Source organism: Cucurbita pepo, chromosome 18, assembly GCF_057944985.1.
Source record: "Cucurbita pepo subsp. pepo isolate OVF chromosome 18, ASM5794498v1, whole genome shotgun sequence".
Lineage (NCBI taxonomy): Eukaryota > Viridiplantae > Streptophyta > Magnoliopsida > Cucurbitales > Cucurbitaceae > Cucurbita > Cucurbita pepo.
The window spans coordinates 1,205,789-1,225,655 of record NC_141815.1 but is presented as its reverse complement, the minus strand read 5'-3'; the positions used below and the strand labels follow the sequence as shown (position 1 = coordinate 1,225,655).

General features: G+C 39.1%; 2 protein-coding genes and 1 non-coding gene across 4 annotated transcripts; 1 reads left to right on the top strand and 2 right to left on the bottom strand.

Moving 5' to 3' along the window:
* Window positions 1-789: 789 nt before the first annotated feature.
* On the bottom strand, window positions 790-2,840 carry LOC111779972 (uncharacterized). The gene is made up of 3 exons (XM_023660196.2): window positions 2,667-2,840; window positions 2,441-2,531; window positions 790-1,126 (listed from the first exon to the last, which is right to left on the bottom strand). The coding sequence occupies exons 1-3, from the start codon at window positions 2,734-2,736 to the stop codon at window positions 991-993; spliced, it is 297 nt and encodes a 98-aa protein (XP_023515964.1). The 5' UTR covers window positions 2,737-2,840; the 3' UTR covers window positions 790-990.
* An 8,588-nt stretch (window positions 2,841-11,428) lies between these two features.
* On the bottom strand, window positions 11,429-11,500 carry TRNAQ-UUG (transfer RNA glutamine (anticodon UUG)). Its single transcript has one exon. It is a non-coding gene; the product is annotated as a tRNA-Gln (tRNA).
* A 938-nt stretch (window positions 11,501-12,438) lies between these two features.
* Window positions 12,439-19,017, top strand: DRT101 (phosphoglucosamine mutase-like protein). Of its 2 annotated transcripts, XM_023660174.2 has the most exons (9): window positions 12,439-12,585; window positions 12,675-12,937; window positions 13,161-13,280; window positions 13,398-13,540; window positions 13,618-13,866; window positions 14,844-15,259; window positions 15,557-15,732; window positions 16,508-16,604; window positions 18,454-19,017. In XM_023660174.2, the coding sequence occupies exons 1-9, from the start codon at window positions 12,525-12,527 to the stop codon at window positions 18,609-18,611; spliced, it is 1,683 nt and encodes a 560-aa protein (XP_023515942.2). In that variant the 5' UTR covers window positions 12,439-12,524; the 3' UTR covers window positions 18,612-19,017. The 2 variants fall into 2 exon arrangements, with proteins under 2 accessions (XP_023515942.2, XP_086975870.1); XM_087119744.1 differs by lacking the exon at window positions 12,439-12,585 and having other exon boundaries at window positions 12,877-13,004.
* Window positions 19,018-19,867: the final 850 nt, after the last annotated feature.

Below are 19,867 nucleotides of genomic sequence, written 5' to 3'. Positions count from 1 at the left end.
GTCCACTCCCCTTCAAGACTCTCCACCCATTTTGGGGCCAACGTCATTGGGGCTCTCGTGTCCTTGTTTCCCTTTCGAGCTTCCTCAACGCGTATGCTAGAGATAGATTTCCACACCCTTATACAAGAATGCTTCATTCTCCCCTCCAATCAATGTGAAATCTCCCAATCCACCCCCTTTGAGACTCAATATTCTCGTTGGGCACTCATTTCCTTCTCCAATCGATGTGGAACCTTCCAATCCACCCGTTTTGGCGCCAGCGTCATTGTTGGCACACCACCTCAAGTCCACCCCCTTCAAGACTCTCCACCCCTTTTGGGGCTCTCGTGTCCTCGTTTCCCTTTCGAGCTTCCTCAATGCGTATGCTAGAGATAGGTTTCCACACCCTCATAAAAGAATGTTTCATTCTCCTCCCCAATCGATGTGAGATTTCACAATCTACCCCCTTTAAGGCCCAGTGTGCGCTCGTTTCCTTCTTCAATCGATGTGGGACCTCCCAATCCACCCCTTTTGGAGCCAGCGTCATTGTTGGCATACCACCTCGTGTCCACTCCCCTTCAAGACTCTTCCTCGCTAGCACATCAGCCCGTGTCTGGCTCTGATACCATTTATAACAGTCCTATCTCACCACTAGCAGATATTGTCCTCTTTGGACTTTCCCTTTTCAGCTTTCCCTCAAAATTCAAAAATTTTAAAACGTGTCTAATAGGGAGAGGTTTCCACACTCTTATAAAATATGTTTCGTTCTCCTCTCCAATCGATGTGAGGTCTCACAAAATGGAACAGGGCTCCTCACGAACCAACCAATATTTCATTCATAATACAAAAAACATTCACTTCCATGTTTACAAACAAATTGCTTACATGAATTGAGCAGAATAACGCTCCCCTGTATTGATATTAAAAAAGAATGGAGAAGTAAGAATTCTAAGCCTCAGAATGAAACTACTTTATTACCCTCCAGTATAGAAAGAGCAAAACAACAAAAACTCAGTCCTTGTGTGAGTAGTTATCAACGGGAAGGAACTTGGCATATCGCTCCGCCTTTGCTCCGGATTTGTGTTCATAATATTCGACGACCGCAGCACCCGCAAGAGCAGCTAAGGTCAAAGCCTGTGCGTGTAACCTGAGAGTGATTTTGAAGAACCTAACACATCAGGATTGAAACTCATACAGAAAAAACATGGAAAAGAAAGCCAATGTAAGCCATTTAAAATGTTCTGTTATAGAAAAACTTCCATACATCTGCCCCTAAACAAAGAGCTCCGATTTAACCAACTTTACGAATGAGCCCGAGAAAAAACATAGAATGAAAAATATAAAACAAATAACTTAGATGCATTTTAGGACCCATCTCTGGCAATGAATCAACAATCCGAAGTGCTTTTCTTGCATATTCTTGATAAACTAGCGTTTATATACAGATGTAGGAGGATCTATTTGGGAAGTAAGCAGCCCCTTTGACATCTCTTCGTCTACAAAGAATTTTCGATGCGAAAACACAGAGACAAAAGGCAGATCTTTCAATAGGAAAACGAGTGGATATGCAGGATCCCAAATGAATTTGGCTTTCAATTTTGATCCCTAATATTCGATCCTTCATGAACTTTTATCGACTTTCAATATTGTCGTCTATGTTTGAAATCTCAATGGTAATTATCAAACTTCCACTAAATTCCATGTTTAAGCCTGATCATAAAGGAGGAAATATGGATGTAATAGACATCGATATGAAATAACTAGAAGAGCTACATTGAAATCGTGTCGCATTTTCAATAATTAGACATGACCTTTTGAAGTTTAATGGAAATGTTCAAGGTGTTCTCAATAACTTTTTAAGAGAACCAAGCCACAGCTTTCATCCAAAAAGGCACCGAACGAGCCCGAACAGCACAAGGGTCAAAGGGACAAGGCATCCTTGAGTGGTTACATAAAGGCCCTCTAATATAAGCTGATGGTATGAGTAGTTACAACTCCAATTAGAGGTCATGAACAGTACAAGGCCACAAAAGCACCTAAGGCAGAAGCTAAGCGTGTTTGGTGCTCATCAGTAAAACAAAGAACACAATCATAGGACAAGGAATAAGGAGGGAAAAATGGTTTGAGTACCTCCTGGAAGTTGTTTCCAATTATAATTTTCAAAATTCTAGAACAAAAATTTAACAACAAACACGATCAATCAGCTGTTTGTTAAAGAGAAACCAAAATTGTTCTACTTCAAACAAAATTAAGGAGACAACAATCTTTGCTTTCTCTGAATAGCTACAGAACATCCTCAACATTTCAAGCAAAGATCCCAAAAGAGGGATGATTTTTACAGGCTTTCAACCAAAAAGGATCATTCACTAATTCATTCCAGAATCAAAACTCCATAAATAATCAGCACTAGGAGAACTCCAAATCCAGGATTAACGAAAAACATAAAAAATTAGAAACTCACCTAGCATGGATGATCTTCACGCTAGTCTTCATATTAGGTTGAGACCAATTGTACGCAATAGAACCCGCGATCCCGCTAAGCCACAGAGATCCTTCACCCCAAACAACAACAACAAATCAATTATAACTCGAAAACGAAACTTCCAGTAATGAGAAGATTAAACATAATCAATCAATCGGAAATCAGGAAAATGAAATAGAGGAGAGGATTGATGAGTTGAACTTACCGACGGTGCGAAGCTTGTGTTCGGAAACCCACTCCCTGAGAGATTCGAGTTTGCCCTTGGATTCAGCCATGGGGAACGGGAACAGAGATCGATCGGCGAAGGAAAAGGAAGAGAAGAGATGAAGAACGGAGGTTTCGGTATTGGGGGAATGGCTAATTGTTTATAAGAGAAAGGAAGGAAAGTCGAATTTGGCAAACGCCTGAAAATCGGTGGGCGGCGGACGGAGGCGAAGAAAGCCACGTCGGCATAAACCCATTGAATAATTTTTAATTATTTTTTTTTTGACCCGTCTTAAAAATAAATAAATAGATATTTTACGAATTAATATTTTACTTTTATTAAAAATAAAAATTTAAATAAATGATTTGATTACCCGGAACCAACTCAACCCAAAAATGTGTAGTTGGGTTGGGTTGAGCTCATTTTAACGGGAGTTATTTGGGTTAAAAAGGGTTGGATTAAGGAATTGTAACAGCTCAAGCTCACTGCTAGTACGTATTCGCTTTGGCCCGTTACATAGCCGTCGGCCCTCATGACTTTAAAACGTGTCTACTAGGGAGAAGTTTTCATACCCTTATAAAGAACGATTTGTTCTCCTCTTCAACTGATGTGGGATCTCATAATCCACCCCTTCGGAGCCAGTGTTCTCGCTGGTACTCGTTCCCCTCTCCAATCAGTGTGGGATCTCACAGAAATGTTTCAACCTGAGCAATTAGGTTGGATTTTGAGATGCCTTACCTTCAAATATTAAAATTAATCTCTATGGTTAGTTTGTGTTTAACACCTCTTATAAGGGTGTCCTTCTCCTAGCAGATGCGTTTTAAAGCCTTGAGGGTAAGGCCAAAAGGGAAAGCCAAAAGAGAACAATAGCCGCTAACGATGGACTTGGGGCGTTAGCAATGGTATCGGAGCCAGACACCAGACTATATGTCAGCGAGGAGGCTGTTCCCCGAAGGGGGTAGACACGAGACAGTGTGTCAGTAAGGACGCTGGACCCTAAAGGGGGGTGGATTTGTGCGAGTGAGGAGGTTGTTCCCTGGAGGGGGTAGACACGAGACGGTGTGCCAGTAAGACACTAGGCCCCAAAGGGGGGAGGATGGATTTGGTGGGGGACCCACATCGATTGGAGAAGAGAAAGAGTGCTAGCGAGTACGCTTGGCCCCAGGTCACTAGATTTAGAGTCTAGAGTGCTAACCACTACACCATAGAACCAGTCATTCATTTGAATATTTGTATTTTCATCACGGTTTATGTCAATTGATAGATCAATGTAAGGACGTAATAAAGAGAGAGGGTCCTATCGAAAGTCAGACCCAGATCATTGAATTCAAAGTCGAAAGTGCTAACCACTGTTGTTCGTTTGAATTTTTGTATGTTAGTCATATTTTATGTCAATTGAGACAGACTCAACAAATTAATAGTTTGAACGGAATATCCTTACTTAGCTTTAGATGAAAACCGTTAATGTATGAGTGGTGTATATGGTTGTGTCATAAAGATGAGTTAAAGATGAAAACTATGGAAATCTCATGCATTTTGTGTGTACATAAACACCAAGTACTTCCCCATTTATGATGATGAGTACGAACGTTATGCTATGATGATGATGATCATGCTTCACATGACACTCAGGGGTCTGCTAACCTCCAGACATCGCTACGGATAGCTAGCTCGACTATGATGGGTCTAGGGAGAGTGTGAATCGCCTGGGGACCCACGCTCGCATGTGTTGGTCGTGTGTAGGAAAGTACTACATATCCAATTTTGTCCGGACTGTAGGTGTAACGGCCCAGATCCACCCCTAGCAGATATTGTTCTCTTTGGGCTCTCTTTCGAGCTTCCCTTCAAGGCTTTAAAACCCGTCTGCTAGTGGAAGGTTTCCACGCCCTTATAAATGGTGGTTTGTTCTCCTCCCCAACCAATGTGGGACATCACAATCCACCCCTAGCAGATATTGTTCTCTTTGGGCTTTCTCTTTCGAGCTTCCCTTCAAGGCTTTAAAACCCGTCTGCTAGTGGAAGGTTTCCACGCCCTTATAAATGGTGGTTTGTTCTCCTCCCCAACCAATGTGGGACATCACAATCCACCCCCCTTCGGGGCCCAGCGTCCTCGCTGGCACTCTTTCCTTCCTCCAATCGATGTGGGACTGCCCCCAAATCCACCCCCTTTGGGGCCCAGCGTCCTTACTGGCACACCGCCTCGTGTCGTGATGTTCCACATTGGTTGGGGAGGAGAACAAACCACCATTTATAAGGGTGTGAAAACCTTCCCCTAGCAGACGCGTTTTAAAGCCTTGAGGGGAAGCCCGAAAGGGAAAGCCCAATGAGGACAATATCTGCTAGCGGTGGATTTGGGCCGTTACAAATGGTATTAGAGCCAGACATCGGATGATGTGCCAGCCTTCTCGCTGTTCCCTGAAGGGGGGTAGACAAGAGACAGTGTGCTAGATGTTGGCTCCAAAGGAGAGTGAATTTGGGGGTGGTCCCACATCGATTGGAGGAAGGAAAGAGTGCCAACGAGGACGCTGGGCCCCAAAGGGGGTGGATTGTGATGTCCCACATTGGTTGGGGAGGAGAACAATCCACCATTTATAAGGGTGTGGAAACCTTCCCCTAGTAGACGCACTTTAAAGTCTTGACGGGCTCAAATAGGACAATATCTGCTAGCGGTGGATCTGGGTCGTTAAAGGAGGCCACCCCTACAAATCATTTGTTGCATGTGTTTGCATTCTATGACACAATTAGTGAGGTCACAATGTGCTAGTTCTATTTTTACGTCTTTGACCCAATTAGTGAGGAGGTCACATTACTTCTTAAAATAGTGTGCTAGTTCTATTTTTAGATAGGCAAGATATATGGTTGAGGATATCGTCAATAAAGACATGACACATGCATAGTATAGTGATATTTCATTTCTTGGACTTAGTATTTCAAAGAAAAAAGAGATTAAATAAAAAAGAGAAAAAGTCCTACCGAGAGTTGAACCCAGGTTGCTGGATTCAAAGTCCAAAGTGCTAACCACTACACCATAGAACCAACTGTTGCTTTGAATTTTTGTCTAGTAACACGTTTTATGTCATTTGAGACATGCTCGACAAATTAATATTAACTTTTAAGGTTAAAGTAAGGATGAGACAATAAGACAGGTAAGTCGAATGCATGTACTCAAAATCAAGAGTACAAACCTGAGCCAAAGAAACACTCGGTTGAGTCATGCTCTAACTTTTAAAACTAGTCAAACCCATTGGTCCAACATTGAGAAGTGCAAAACTAGGGATCCAAATTTTATGTGGTCCAACCGAGAGTTGGACTCAGGTCATTGGATTCAAAGTCTAGAGTGCTAACTACTCTCCACCGTAGAACCAATGGTTGATCATAATTTTTGTATGTTAGTCATGTTTTATGTCAATTAGTAGCTATCAGAAGTCAACCCCTGGTCGTTGGATTCAAAGTCCATGGATATATTTGAAACGTGATACTAACGGTTCCATCAATATACTCCGAGTAAGAACGTTTTTTATTTTTATTTTAATTTTTAGATAAAATAAATAAATAAATAATGCAGCCAATTTGGATTAATTTTTTTTTTGTGGGCGCTACAACGTACTATGCGAAAAATTCAAGAGAAATGCACATCCGGAGAATCGAACCCCGGTCAGTACCGTGGGAGGGTACTATGATACCACTACACTAAATGTACTCATTGTATTATTTTAAAAAATATATTAAAAAATAATTTTTAAAGAAGAATTTTTAAGTTTATTTGATAATAAATCTTAATAATTATACTTAAATAAATTATTTCAAGAAAATTATATAAACTTAAAATCAAATTATATTAAATAAGACTTATGAGTGATATAATAGTGAAATTTTAATTTAATTTTCATTCATTAATAAATATATTATAAACCATATTAAATTTAAGTTTTTTAGTTTTTTTAACCAACTAATTAGTATTCTCACCGTCGGCGGGACATAGCTTTGAATTTAAAGTCATAAGTATCGAGACTAATCCAAAAAGTAGTATCGATAATGAAACCAAAGAGATTAGTCCAACAAGGCGGTTGAGCTATATTAATATTTTTTGTAGATCTCAAAGGAAAGGAAAAGACCCTAGAAAACGTACTAGTAGTAAATGAGTTTCCGGATGTATTTTCGGAAGACCTACCTAGAATACCTCTTTCTTGAGGGGTCGACTTCGCTATTGAACTCGGCCTGGGAACTGGGCATATTTCCAAGGCACCTTATTGTATGGCGCCAGCGGAGTTAAAAGAACTAAAGGTGCAATTACAAGACCTATTGGACAAAGGTTTTTCTTGGGGTGCGCCAGTGTTGTTTGTAAAAAAGAAAGATAGATAGATGCGTTTGTGCATGAATTAGAGATAGTTAAATAAGAGAACCATAAAGAACAAATACCCTCTTCGTAGAATAGAAGACCTATTCGATCAACTTAGAGAGGCAACGATATTTTCTAAGAAAGACCTTCAGTTCGATTACCACCAAATCAAGATTCAAGAAAATAACGTACCAAAGACAGCATTTAGGACAAGGTACGGTCACTACGAGTTTGTAGTGATGTTGTTTAGCCTCATCAATGCCCCGGATGTGTTTATAGAATAAATGAACCGAGTATTCAAGGACTATCTAGATACGTTTGTAATCGTATTCATTGACAACATCCTAGTGTACTCGAAGACGGACATAGAACACCAAGGACACCTCCGAAAAGTCCTAGCCATTTTGAGAGAGAATAAGTTATACGCCAAGTTCTCCAAGTGTGAACTTTGGTTACGACAAGTCTCATTCTTAGGACACGTGGTGTCAAAGGACGGAATATCCATAAATCCCACCAAGGTCGAAGTGGTCACAAAGTGGGAACACCCAACTACAGTAACAAAAGTACAAAGTTTCCTAGAATTGGCGAGATACTATCGAAGATTCGTGCAGAACTTTGCTAGGATAGTCTCGCCTTTAACACAAGTAATGAGAAAAAGGGTACTATTTACATGGAATGATGCTTGTGAGGCAAGCTTCTAGGACCTAAAACAAAGATTAGTAACTGCCCAGTACTCACGGTACTCGAGAGTTCAAAAGGGTACGTGATCTATAGTGATGTGTCTAAGAAAGAACTTGGATGCGTGTTGATACAACACGACAAGGTATACACATCTCGTCAGCTAAAAGAATATGAAAAGAACTACCCTACCTACGACCTAGAATCGGCTGCCGTAGTGTTCGCACTAAAAATTTGGCGACACTACCTATAAGGAGAGAACCCAAATTTCATCGACCACAAGAGTTCGAAAATATTTTTTCACCCAAAAAGAGTTAAGATGAGGCAAAGAATGTGATTAGAATTGGCGAAGGATTACAACGTAGATATCCAATATCACCCTAGAAAAGCAAATATGGTCGCAGATGCCCTAAGTAGAAAGACGGTCCACTCGTCGGCCCTCGTTACGAGGGATGTAAGGGTAAAAAAAGATATCAAGCGAGCCAACATAGTTGTAGTGACCAAGGGAGTCATAGCATAGCTAGCCCGATTCACAATACAATCTACACTTAGGTAGAGAATTATTGACTCCCAACAAGAGGACCCTAACCGACAGAAAATCCTAAGCCAACTTGCAGAGGGTTTCGTGGACGAATTCTCGAAATTCTTAGATGAAGAATTATTGTGTCAAAGATGTCAATGTGTTCTAATAATAAAGGAGTTAAGGAAAGAGATATTAACAGAGGCACACAACTAGCCCTTTTCCATGCATCCAGGAGGTACTAAGTGCTTAGGGTGTTAACAAATAAAAGCTCCCAAACAAAAGATGGCGGGGATGTTACAACCCCTAAGTATACCAGAGTGGAGTTGGGAGAACATAACAATGAACTTCATAGTAGGACTATCTAGAACGATGAAGGGCTATACAGTGATCTGGGTAATTGTCGACAGGTTGACCAAGTCGGCACACTTCCTACCAGGAAAAGCAACCTATGTAGTTGACAACTGAGCTCAAATGTATGTTAAGGAAATAGTAAGGCTACACGGAGTCCCAGTATCGATAGTGTCGGATCGAGACCCACACTTTACATTAGTGTTTTAGCACGGACTTCAAAAAGAACTGCATACTCACCTCGACTTTAGTACAACTTTCCACCTTGAAACAGATGGTCAAACGGAGCTCCTAAACCAAATTTTAGAGGATATGCTACGTGCTTGCATACTAGACTTTGGAAGTTGAGATTCCAAGCTCCACTTGATGGAATTCTTGTATAATAATAGCTTCCAAGCCACTGTTGGGATGACACTATTTGAGGCCCTATATGGGAAACGATGCAGGTCCCCGCTATGTTGGCACGAGGTAGGTGAGAGACAGTTAGTAGGACTTGAGCTAGTTGAAGTCACCAATGAGGTTGTCCAGAAAATTTGAGCGAAGATACGTACCACTCAAAGTAGACAGAAAAGCTACACCGATGTAAGGCATAGGAACTTAGTGTTCGAGATAGGGGACCTAGTATTTCTAAATGTGGCACCCATGAAAGCTGTCTTGAGGTTCGAACGTAAGGACAAGTTGAGTCACAGGTTCATCGGATCTTTCGAGATTCTCGAGCCGATTGGTCCCATAGCATAAAAGTTAACCCTACCTCCCTCTCTCTCTTAGAAGTACACGATGTATCTCACGTGTCGATGCTGAGGAAATATATGACGAACCCTATCCACGTAATAGACTACGAACCCTCCAACTCAATGAAGATTTGAGTTAGGAAGAAAAAAGGATCCTATTTCGCGAAGTGAAAGCGCTATGCAATAGGAAAATTACATTCATTAAGGTATTGTGGTGGAACCACCACACCGAAGAAGACACGTGGGAGCGTGAAAACGAAATAAGAGAGAAATACTCTGAGTTAATCCAGGAGTTTGAGACTTTTGATGACGAAAGTTCTTTTTAGGGGTCTATAATATAACGACCGTAAAAAAAAAAAACTGTAACTGATCCTATCTCTCTACAAATCTCACGCACCTCCTTCCCCCAAATATCTCTCCTCAACACCTCCTCGAACTCTTGAATGTTTTGAAAATTCTCCTAAGAAAGAAAACAAAAATGGTAAATTTCTCATAGAATTCTACATCCCATAGAATCCTAAGCTTTCAAATTTGTATTGAGCAGTAGACTATGTGTCGGGATGGGTTGAGGCAATGGCTTGCCTAATGAACAATGTCAAAATTGTACTCAAGTATCTAAAAGAGCACATTTTCACTCGGTTTGAGATAATATTCCAACTCAAAGTCATAAGATCGACGAACAACGGTGAAAATGACAACAAGAAAATAAATAGACAGATTAAAAAAAAAGATAAACAATAACATAAATGAAAGATAAAATCAATTCTAAATTTGGTCACACACATGCAAACAGTCTCTGATACCAAACTAAGATAATCTTAATCCTCAGGCAACCATCCAAGGTTTTGTTGAAGCAAGAACTCTTGAATCAAATAAATTAACACCTCCTTATACAAAATTCAGATCAACTAAGTGATAAGGCTAGAGTTAGATTTTGAACCTTGTTCTAAATTGAGTCACTCCACAATCGAACTTGATAAAGACTTGATTGAATGACTCGGATGCAATTTACCATAAGATGCAATCTCGGATGCAATCTTTTGCCAGTTTTATGTAGTCTGAGTCCTCAGCCTGATCTTTTGCGTTGTCACGTTTATCATCTAGACCAACTTTTGTTTCATCATCTCTGTCTCATATTAAGTTCCTTTGGCATGAATATGTACTTTAGGATTTTAGGTCATGAGTGGGGTAACAACACTCATATTCCTTCAATTCCTTCGGTTGTCTCGAGGCATAAGTTATCATTTTGTCATTTTGCATTAGAACACAATTTAGCTCCTTGCTTGTCATTATAGACCACAACATTTCCTGAACCATTCGGCACATTGAGCATAAGTGTCGTTACCCATTTGCCCTAATACTCTCTACTCTTAGACCTCGTTCCATGTGAAGGGCTTCCCCTTTTCTTTTTGTACCCGAGTGAGGGCTGCAACGATCTTGGAGAAGTCTTGAATGAATCTTCGAAAATATCCTACTAGTCCAAGAAAGCTTCTAACTTTTGTAGCTGGGGTAGGTCAAGGCCAGACGTGAACCAAAAAGATCATTTTCTCTAACCAAAATTCACACTCGGAGAACTTTGCGTAGAGTTTATGCGTTCTCAACATCGACAATACTCTTCTCAAGTGTAATTCATGCTCTTTATTGGTTCTAGAGTACACCAGTATATCGTCGATGAAGACTATTAAGAACGTGTCAAGGAAATCTTTGAACACCATGTTCTTCAAGTTCATAAATGTTACCGGGATTTCTTCTTTTCTTAGTGATATCTAAATCTCAGATCAATCTTGAAAAAGACAATGATTTTTCAATAAGAGAAAAGTCTCAATTCCTTTAACATATTGAGTCGTAAGAGTCTTAATTGTTCATCTACTTCATAATAAAAATTTAACTTCTTTAAAGCCCAGTACGTCTAACCGTTCAAGTAGCAGGTGGCAAGCTTTACCAAATACCAACCTATAAGGTAGCTCAGCCATTGCCTCAATCCATCCCGACATAGTCTACCGCTCAATACAAATTTTTTAAAACTTTGGATTCTATTGGATATAGAATTCAAATGTATATCTAAACAAATCAATAATGTCTATCTAAAAAAATCAATTAATTTTTAAAAACGGACTAAAATTGTAATTTAATAAAAGAATAAAAGGTCCTACCGGGAGTCGAACCCAGGTCGCTGGATTCAAAGTCCAGAGTGCTAACCACTACACCATAGAACCAATTGTTCATCAAAATTTTTGTCTAGTAACACATTTTATGTCAATTGAGACATGTTCGATAACTTTTAATGTTGAAGTAAGGATGAGATAATAAGAGAGGTCCGAGAGTCAAATGCATGTACTCAGAGTGCAAACCACTATACCATAGAGGAAGGTCGTACCGGGAGTTAAACCCAAGTCACTAGATTCAAAGTGTAAAGTGCTAATTACTACACCATGGAACCAATTGTTCACTTGAATTTTTGTACGTTATTCATGTTTTATGCCAATGAGCTCAAAAAGATAATCTCTGCAGAAGGTTGATGGGCTTATCGAGATTCTGTATATTTTCGAAAAGAACGTTGATGAGGATCCTAAGATTAGGGTTTCTGTGAAGGATGGAGGGTTGATTGGAAAGAAAATGAGAGATGCTAAGAAGGTGATGTTGTATGTACAGAGTATGACGAAGGGTGATTTGGAGGTCAAAAGGGTGGAGCCGAAGAGTAATCAATCAGCTCCGCATGTGACAGCCATGGAGACTGCCCCTATAGTGTCAAAGCCAGTAGGGGTGGTAGAGAAGAAGACGAGTAGGAGATTCATAAGCTATTGAAAATGAAGGATCGAGGTTGCTAAATAGAAGGAGCTCTGATACCATGAGAATGTTTGATTAAACCACCACACCTAAATGGTGTGTGAAATTCTCTATTTATAATCAAATAAATTACAATAATATGGAAACTGTAATAAATGGAAATAACAATATATGAAAGAGAAATTAAAAAAAAAAATATATTTCTAATTTTATATTTTATCACAAAAATACTAATATTTAATATTGTTACGATTTTAAAAGAAATTAAATTATTTTAATAAAATACAGGTCAAGTCGAATTTTCAGGAAACCGACCCGACCCGACCCGTTTACACCCTCGGAATTTTCTTGGAACTGCTGAATTTGTTTCATTGTAATGTTTGTCTAATTCAGTGTGAGAACAACGAAGGCAGTGAAGCTAATTTGCTTAGAGAGTATTACAGATTCGAGATCATGAACAAGGAGCAACTTGATCTTCTTCTTAGAGAATCTGATCGGTTCCCACCTCCTCATGGTTGCTTTTCCCCATTTCAATCTTCTTTTACAACAATTGCTACTGTTCATAGCTTCTGATTCCTGTTCTTGTGTATTTTTTGTTGTTAGGAATGAGATTATCTTATGGAACAGCAGGTTTTAGGGAAGATGCGTTGGTGCTTCTGTCGACGATGTATAGGGTGGGAATCTTGGCAGCTTTGAGAGCATTGAAAACCGAGGCAGTGATCGGGTTGATGATCACAGCTTCTCACAATAAAGTTTCTGATAATGGAGTAAAAATCGCTGATCCGAGTGGTGGAATGCTCACTCAAGAGTGGGAGCCCTTTGCCAATGCCCTTGCCAATGCGCCTTCCTCGCGAGATCTCGTTCGAGTATGGCTATCAATTACAATGCTCTGGTTTTCTTTGTTTCTTCTTATTTGGTTAACGATTGATGAAGGCGAAATTGGAGAAGGAAAGTTGGGGAGGAGTTGTTTTACTAGAAATTGGACTTTTTTTTCCCTTCTTTTTTACTATTAGAGAGTGAGTTTGTTGAAATTTCAATATAGCTGGACATGGATCCTAAGATGTGCAATGCAATTAAATTGATAAGCAGTTAATCAATGAATTTGCGGAGAAGGAAAATATCTTACTAGATGGATCGAAATCAGCTCAAATTCTGGTGGCAAGAGATACGAGGCCAAGTGGAGAACTGCTACTTGATGCTGCTAAAAATGTATTTGACCTTTATTTGCAATAGTAGTTCAATTTGTTTTTTTTTTTTTTTTTAATCTTTGTTCCTATCTTCTTGGTTGTAATACTGTTATTTTGTTCACTGTTTGACTCGATGAAGGGAATCGGTTCGATCATTGGGGCTGTTGCTCAAGATATGGGAATTTTGACGACCCCACAGCTGCACTGGATGGTTCATGCTCGGAATAAAGGCTTGGAATCATCCGAACTTAATTACTTCAATGGACTCTCAAATTCGTTCAAGTTGTTTTATTTTATTTACTTATCTTAGAAATTGACTTATTTGGAATACTTTTTTAAAGGACTTTTATGTTTGATAGGTGGTTGTTGGATTCAAACCCAAATAATAGTGAACTGAATGATTGGGATAACCGGTTGGTTGTTGATGGGGCTAATGGTGTGGGTGGACAGAAGTTAGAACTTTTGAAGGAAAAATTGAATGGTTTGGCTATTGAGATTCGTAATTCAGGAAAAGGAGAAGGTGTACTCAATGAAAGAGTAGGTGCTGATTTTGTTCAGAAAGAGAAGATAGTTCCATGTAACTTTGGCTCACAAGATGTTGGGATCAGGTTTGTCATTGCTATTTTGTTGATTATTGGAGCTTGTTGTTCTATGGAAAATTCTATGATGATGTTGCGTACACTTACACATCATATCACTTAAGAAATATCTTGATCTTCATCTGCATAGAAATAATTTTTGATTTCGTAAACAAATGTTTGGTCAATATGACATCCTTTGAAGTTATAGGGAGGTGACTGTTGTTAGACGAACACGACTCTCCACAATGGTATGATATTGTCCACTTTGAGTATAAGCTCTCATGCTTTGCTTTGGGCTTCCCCAAAAGGCCTCATACAAATGGAGAGAGTATTGTTTGATTATAAACCCATGATCATTCCTTAAATTAGCTGATGTGGGACTTTCATCATCCAACACCTCCCCTCGAACAAAGTACGCCTCCCCTTAATCGAGGCTCGACTCCTTTTTTCTTTTCGGAGTCTTAGTTATTTTTTACTATGCCTTCGAGGAGGCTCGACTCCTTTTCTTTTAGAGTCCTTTGTTCGACATTTGAGGATTTACCAATCTATTGGCACGACTAAGTTTAGGGTATGACTCTGATACCATGTTAGACGAACACGACTCTCTACAATGGTATGATATTGTCCACTTTGAGCATAAGCTCTCATGGCTTTGCTTTGGGCTTCCCCAAAAGGCCTCATACCAATGGAGAGAGTATTCTTTGATTATAAACCTATGATCATTCCCTAAATTAGCCGATGTGGGACTTTCATCATTCAACAACTGTAAGGCTGGTTATAGTTGTTGATAAAGGACAACTTTTCACTTGCAATTTAACATTGTTTCACACATAATAGCCTCCTTTATTTTCTCATCATCATTATGAACCTTTGGGATTGATATCAGTTTTCAATCGCAGTAAGTTTAATCTATTAAATTAGGGAAAAAATTTCATTGATATATCTTTTATGGTTGAGAACGATAATATTCTTAATCGAATGCTTGGATGCTACTAGCTTTTCAGGTGTGTTAGTTTTGATGGAGATGCCGATCGACTCGTATATTTTACTGTGCCATCAGGAAGTAGCAATAAGATCAATCTTGTTGATGGGGACAAGATATTATCTTTATTTGCTATATTCATCAAGGAACAATTAACAATTTTGGCAGCAAGGAGCAAAGACACCAAAATTGCTTTTGAGCCCCGCCTTGGTGTTGTGCAAACTGCTTATGCGAATGGAGCATCAACTCGATATCTCAAAGATTTGGGACTAGAAGTAGTGCTCACTCCAACAGGAGTAAAGTACTTGCATGAGAAAGCTGCTGAATATGACATTGGGATCTATTTTGAAGCAAATGGTCATGGGACTGTCTTGTTCTCAGATTACTGCATCTCCCTGTTACAGCCCATTTATTTGGAGCTTTCCAATGTATTTGCAGGTAACATTTGACATGGTAGTTATTATGCTGGTTGATTCACTGTTGGAGGCTATATTATGAGTAGCAGGGGTTGGCATACTAATCATTGCCTGAGGAGTTTGTTAGGGTGGAATGGTTATTAATGGAGAGGAAGTTAGGAAGTTTGGGGGAGGAACATATTGGGATTAGTTTTATGTGGTAAAGAGATAGCCCCCTCGTAAAACTATTATCATTACAATTTTCTTTTTATATTACCATATAATCAGGATCCTAACAACTATATTTTGAGTGTAAAAGTTAACTTATTATGTGTTTCAGGTTCAGAACCGCACAAGGCAGCCTTGAGATTACTGGCAATTAGTAAATTGATCAATCAAGCTGTGGGAGATGCTCTGAGTGGCTTGCTTCTAGTTGAGGCTATTCTACGGCACAAAAATTGGTCGATACATAAATGGAGTGAGCTTTATCAGGACCTACCGAGTAGGCAGCTCAAGGTTTGCTCGTCTGTTTCCTTGCTACAAGTTTATTATGCTATTATTACTTTTTTTAGAGGAAAGAAGCAAAAATTGTGTTCTGTATTTAGAGCTTTCTTTTGATTGTCTTTAGGAGCTTTAACAAGGAATTGGTTATATTTTTTGCTTTAGAATCTATCATAAATCTTCTTATGAGTATCTATGTTTTATTTTCTAAAATAACCCTTTCATTAGTTACCGAACAGTATAATTAAAATGAAAATTCCTAATACTGTCTCTGAAGTAGGTGAATTTTGCTAGTCAGGGATGAAAGTGCAAAAAACTGTTGCTGGTGGTCAACCTAAACATTTTTATCTCTTCATATGACTAGAAACTATCCTTTCGTGACCATCAGATGACAACCCGCTCTTGTTTCGAATGTGGTAGAACCAAATTTTGCAGTTCTAAAATCAAAATTTAGAGGGACGAATTGGAAGGAAAACTTTATGTAAATTTTTAATTAGGGGAAATTGTTCCCATCCTTTCTTTTTCATTCTGCTATGTGTGTGTGGCAATAACATTGATAGTGGTTTGTTTTGAATGATTTTGTAAGTGCTTTTAAAAGTGTTTTCAAGTACAAGAAAATGTTATTAAGTACTTGAAAAGTCACTCCAAATCAGCTCTAACTCAACCATTTAAGTAGGTTACATTATAAGATGGGAGCATGCTTGTCTGTTGCTTTCTTTTTTAACTACTTGAAGAAGATTCATCTCAGTTCTTTGATTTGAGTATTGACTCTTTCTTCGTTAACTCGCAGGTGAAAGTCGTTGATAGAACAGCGGTTGAGACTTCCAACGCAGAAACTAAGGTCGTGAAGCCACCTGGGTTGCAAGAAGCAATCGATTTGGAAATAGGTAACGACAATACTAAAAATCTTTATTTGCTTGGTTAATTTTGTTGCAAGTTTCAAATGAAACTGCATAATTATCTTTCTCCTCCTTTTTACAGTCTCGTTTCTGGTTTTTTTTTTTTATCTCAAAGTATTCATACAAAACCACTTTACTTAAAAATACTACTTTTAAAGGCCATCTAAAACTCGATTGAACAATGATCATTCATAATTCACACAATCCTAGTGGAAGATGTAGGGTAATATGTGGCCTCTTCAATTGCTTACCAATATTTTCACCCTGCCGAAAACCAAAAACAAAAGAAACATGTCTTTTAATTGGTACAATATTAAGTTTTCCATTTATCTTGTGAATAAGTACTGATATTAACTTTTAAGAACGGCCATGTTATTCAGATGTTTGAACAGATCCTAGTTAGATTTGTGATTCTGTTGTGTTTTCTCTTTGATTCTCTCTGAAGGTTAAACTCTAAAACTGCTAAGTAATTATTCCCCCTCTACTCATTTTGCCATTTCCTTGAGAGTTCTTGTATGTTTCACCCTTTTGAATAGGATCTGTTTCTTATACTCCATTTCAGCTAAACTAGATAGATTGTTATGGCAGCTTTGAGAAAGTGAGATTATGTAATGAGGCTCTTTTGTGAAATAGTTATGGCGGTTTCAGTTGGAGCCTGATTCTCTGTGGTAGATGAATTATTGTAAGCGAGTATGGACTGCACCCTTTTGAATGGGTCTCAAGTGATAGGTTCAAGGGTTTTTATAAGAGCCATGGTTCGTCTTTCGTAGGAGAGAGGAAAACGATCTTGACCAGTTACTTCGAGACTGCGTGTTTGTCACCTCCCCGTGGAACAGGTTCCTTAGAACCTTTGGGATTGCAATGGCCTGTAATAGAGGTTGTTGGTCAAGAAGTGTTCTTGAATCCTCATTTTCATGACAAAGGAAGGGTTAATTGGCAATCTTTTTTTCTTTTTCTTTTTTGCTTTGTTTTGGAGTATTTGGCATTTTTCGTGGGGTCGAGCGGTCTGAGAAGGATCTTTGGGATGTGATTTAAGTTTAAATCATTCATATGGGCGTCTCTTATCTGTTGATACGTTATTATGTAATTATCTGCATAGTATAATTCTTTTTGGATTGGATCCCCTTTTTGTAATTGGGCACGAGGATTGTTTTGTTATTGTGATGTCCTACATTGGTTGGGGAGGAGAACAAAACACCATTTATAAGGGTGTGGAAACCTTCCCCTAGCAGACGCGTTTTAAAGCCTTGAGAGGAAGCCCGAAAAGGAAAGCCCAAAGAGGACAATGTCTGCTAGCAGTGGGTCTGAGCCGTTACAAATGGTATCAGAGCCAGACACCGAACAATGTGCCAGCCTTCTCGTTGTTCCCCGAAGGGGGTAGACACAAGGCGGTGTGCCAGTATCCGCTGCCCCCAAAGGGGGTGGATTTGGTGGCAGTCCCACATCGATTGGAAAACGGAACGAGTGCGAGCGAGGACGTTGGGTCCCGAAGGGGGGATGGATTGTGATGTCCCACATTGGTTGGGGAGGAGAACAAAACACTATTTATAAAGGTGTAGAAACTTTCCCCTAACAGACGCGTTTTAAAGCCTTGAGGGGAAGCCCGAAAGGGAAAGCCCAAGGAGGACAATATCTGCTAGCGGTGGGTCTAGGCCGCCTTGTTTTTGTTATCCTTTCATCTTTCCAACTGAAATTTCTTTTTCTTATAAAAAGAAAGAAAGAAAGAAAGAAAGATGGTTTCCTTCCGATATTATAGCCCTTTCTCCTTTGAATTGGATTACATATCTCCATGATCAGCTCAACAATGATGTCCACAATTTGGCTTCATTTTCTGCAGCGAAATATCCTCAAGGACGTTGTTTCATACGCCCCTCAGGAACCGAAGACGTCATTCGTGTCTACGCAGAGGCATCGACACAGGAAGCAGCAGATGATCTAGCGACCTCAGTAGCGAAACTAGTAGACCAATTCCTTGGGGATGGCAGTTCAAAATAAGCAGATTAAGGAACGACCAGTATCCACGAGTCAATGACATCAGCTTTTAGATGTTTTAGTTTATGCTTACGAACCTTAAGTTTTAACATAATGTTGTAATGTAACGATCGCTGAAGTAATTCATCCTTTAAGCTTCATCTTCGAGTGATTCACTCGAGAGGGTCGCCGTTTTGCATTCTCGAGAGGAGAACGTTGGAACAGACCTTTACTAGCATTGGTCTGTTTTTTTTTTTTTTTTTTTTTATGTTTCAGAACTGGGATTAGCTCCTTTCTTCTTTATTAAGCTCTTCTTTTGGATGCCATATTACATAAGCATTCAAACATATTGTCCTCAATGCCTACATGTGAACAATCATATTTCTAAATATAACATGAAAGATAATAAACAACCTATGTTGAAAGATTCTGTCTTGTTTGTTGTTGACATCGTCTTACTCATTCTGTTGACTTCTTGTCGTTACTCCGTGTGGTAATAAGATCCATTGACACAACCAATGTGTTAATTGTCATAATTGCGCTTTTTTTGGCTGTGGACTTTATAATTGTGCGCCACTCACTCCCAACACAAGTGAGTTAAGCCAATTTAGATTCATGTCGTCTACGGAGTAACCTATACTCATTCCTGTTTTGAGAAGGTTTTAGGAAACAGGGTAGAGAGATTTCGAAAATGTAACGGCTTAAGTAACATATAACTTTTTGGGTATGGAGAATTTGACAACTAGTCGCATCCCAGTATAATATATTTTGAGGCGATTCAGGTCTAGAAGGCTTAGACGTGATTTCGCTTAATGGTCATACAAAATCTAGGTGAGAGGAGTTGATGACTAGTCACACCCCTTATAGTACACATTAGACATGATTTCGGTGAATAGTCATACAAACAATAAATACAATAATAAGGTAATACAACATGAAATTAAATAAAGTGTTCAGTGTGGTATGCGCATGCGGGTACGGACAACACTCCTGAACAAACATGACCGTGACAACATGACCGTGACACGAATCACGATGACACTTCAAAAATCAACCCCAACTAACAAATGGAGGAGACCTGCCATGACAATGCTGTGCAAACCAGAGTCATGGCATAGGAAACTCTCCTCTTCCCACATTCCTTCATCTCAACTCTGTAAGGGTTCATAAAATTTGGAGTTCCTTAAAAGGCCTTGAAAACATCTTTAAGTTTTGTGTAGGGATATTTTAGTCATTTACCTCCTCGTTTCTTGGTTTAAACTCTAAATATGTTCCAAATT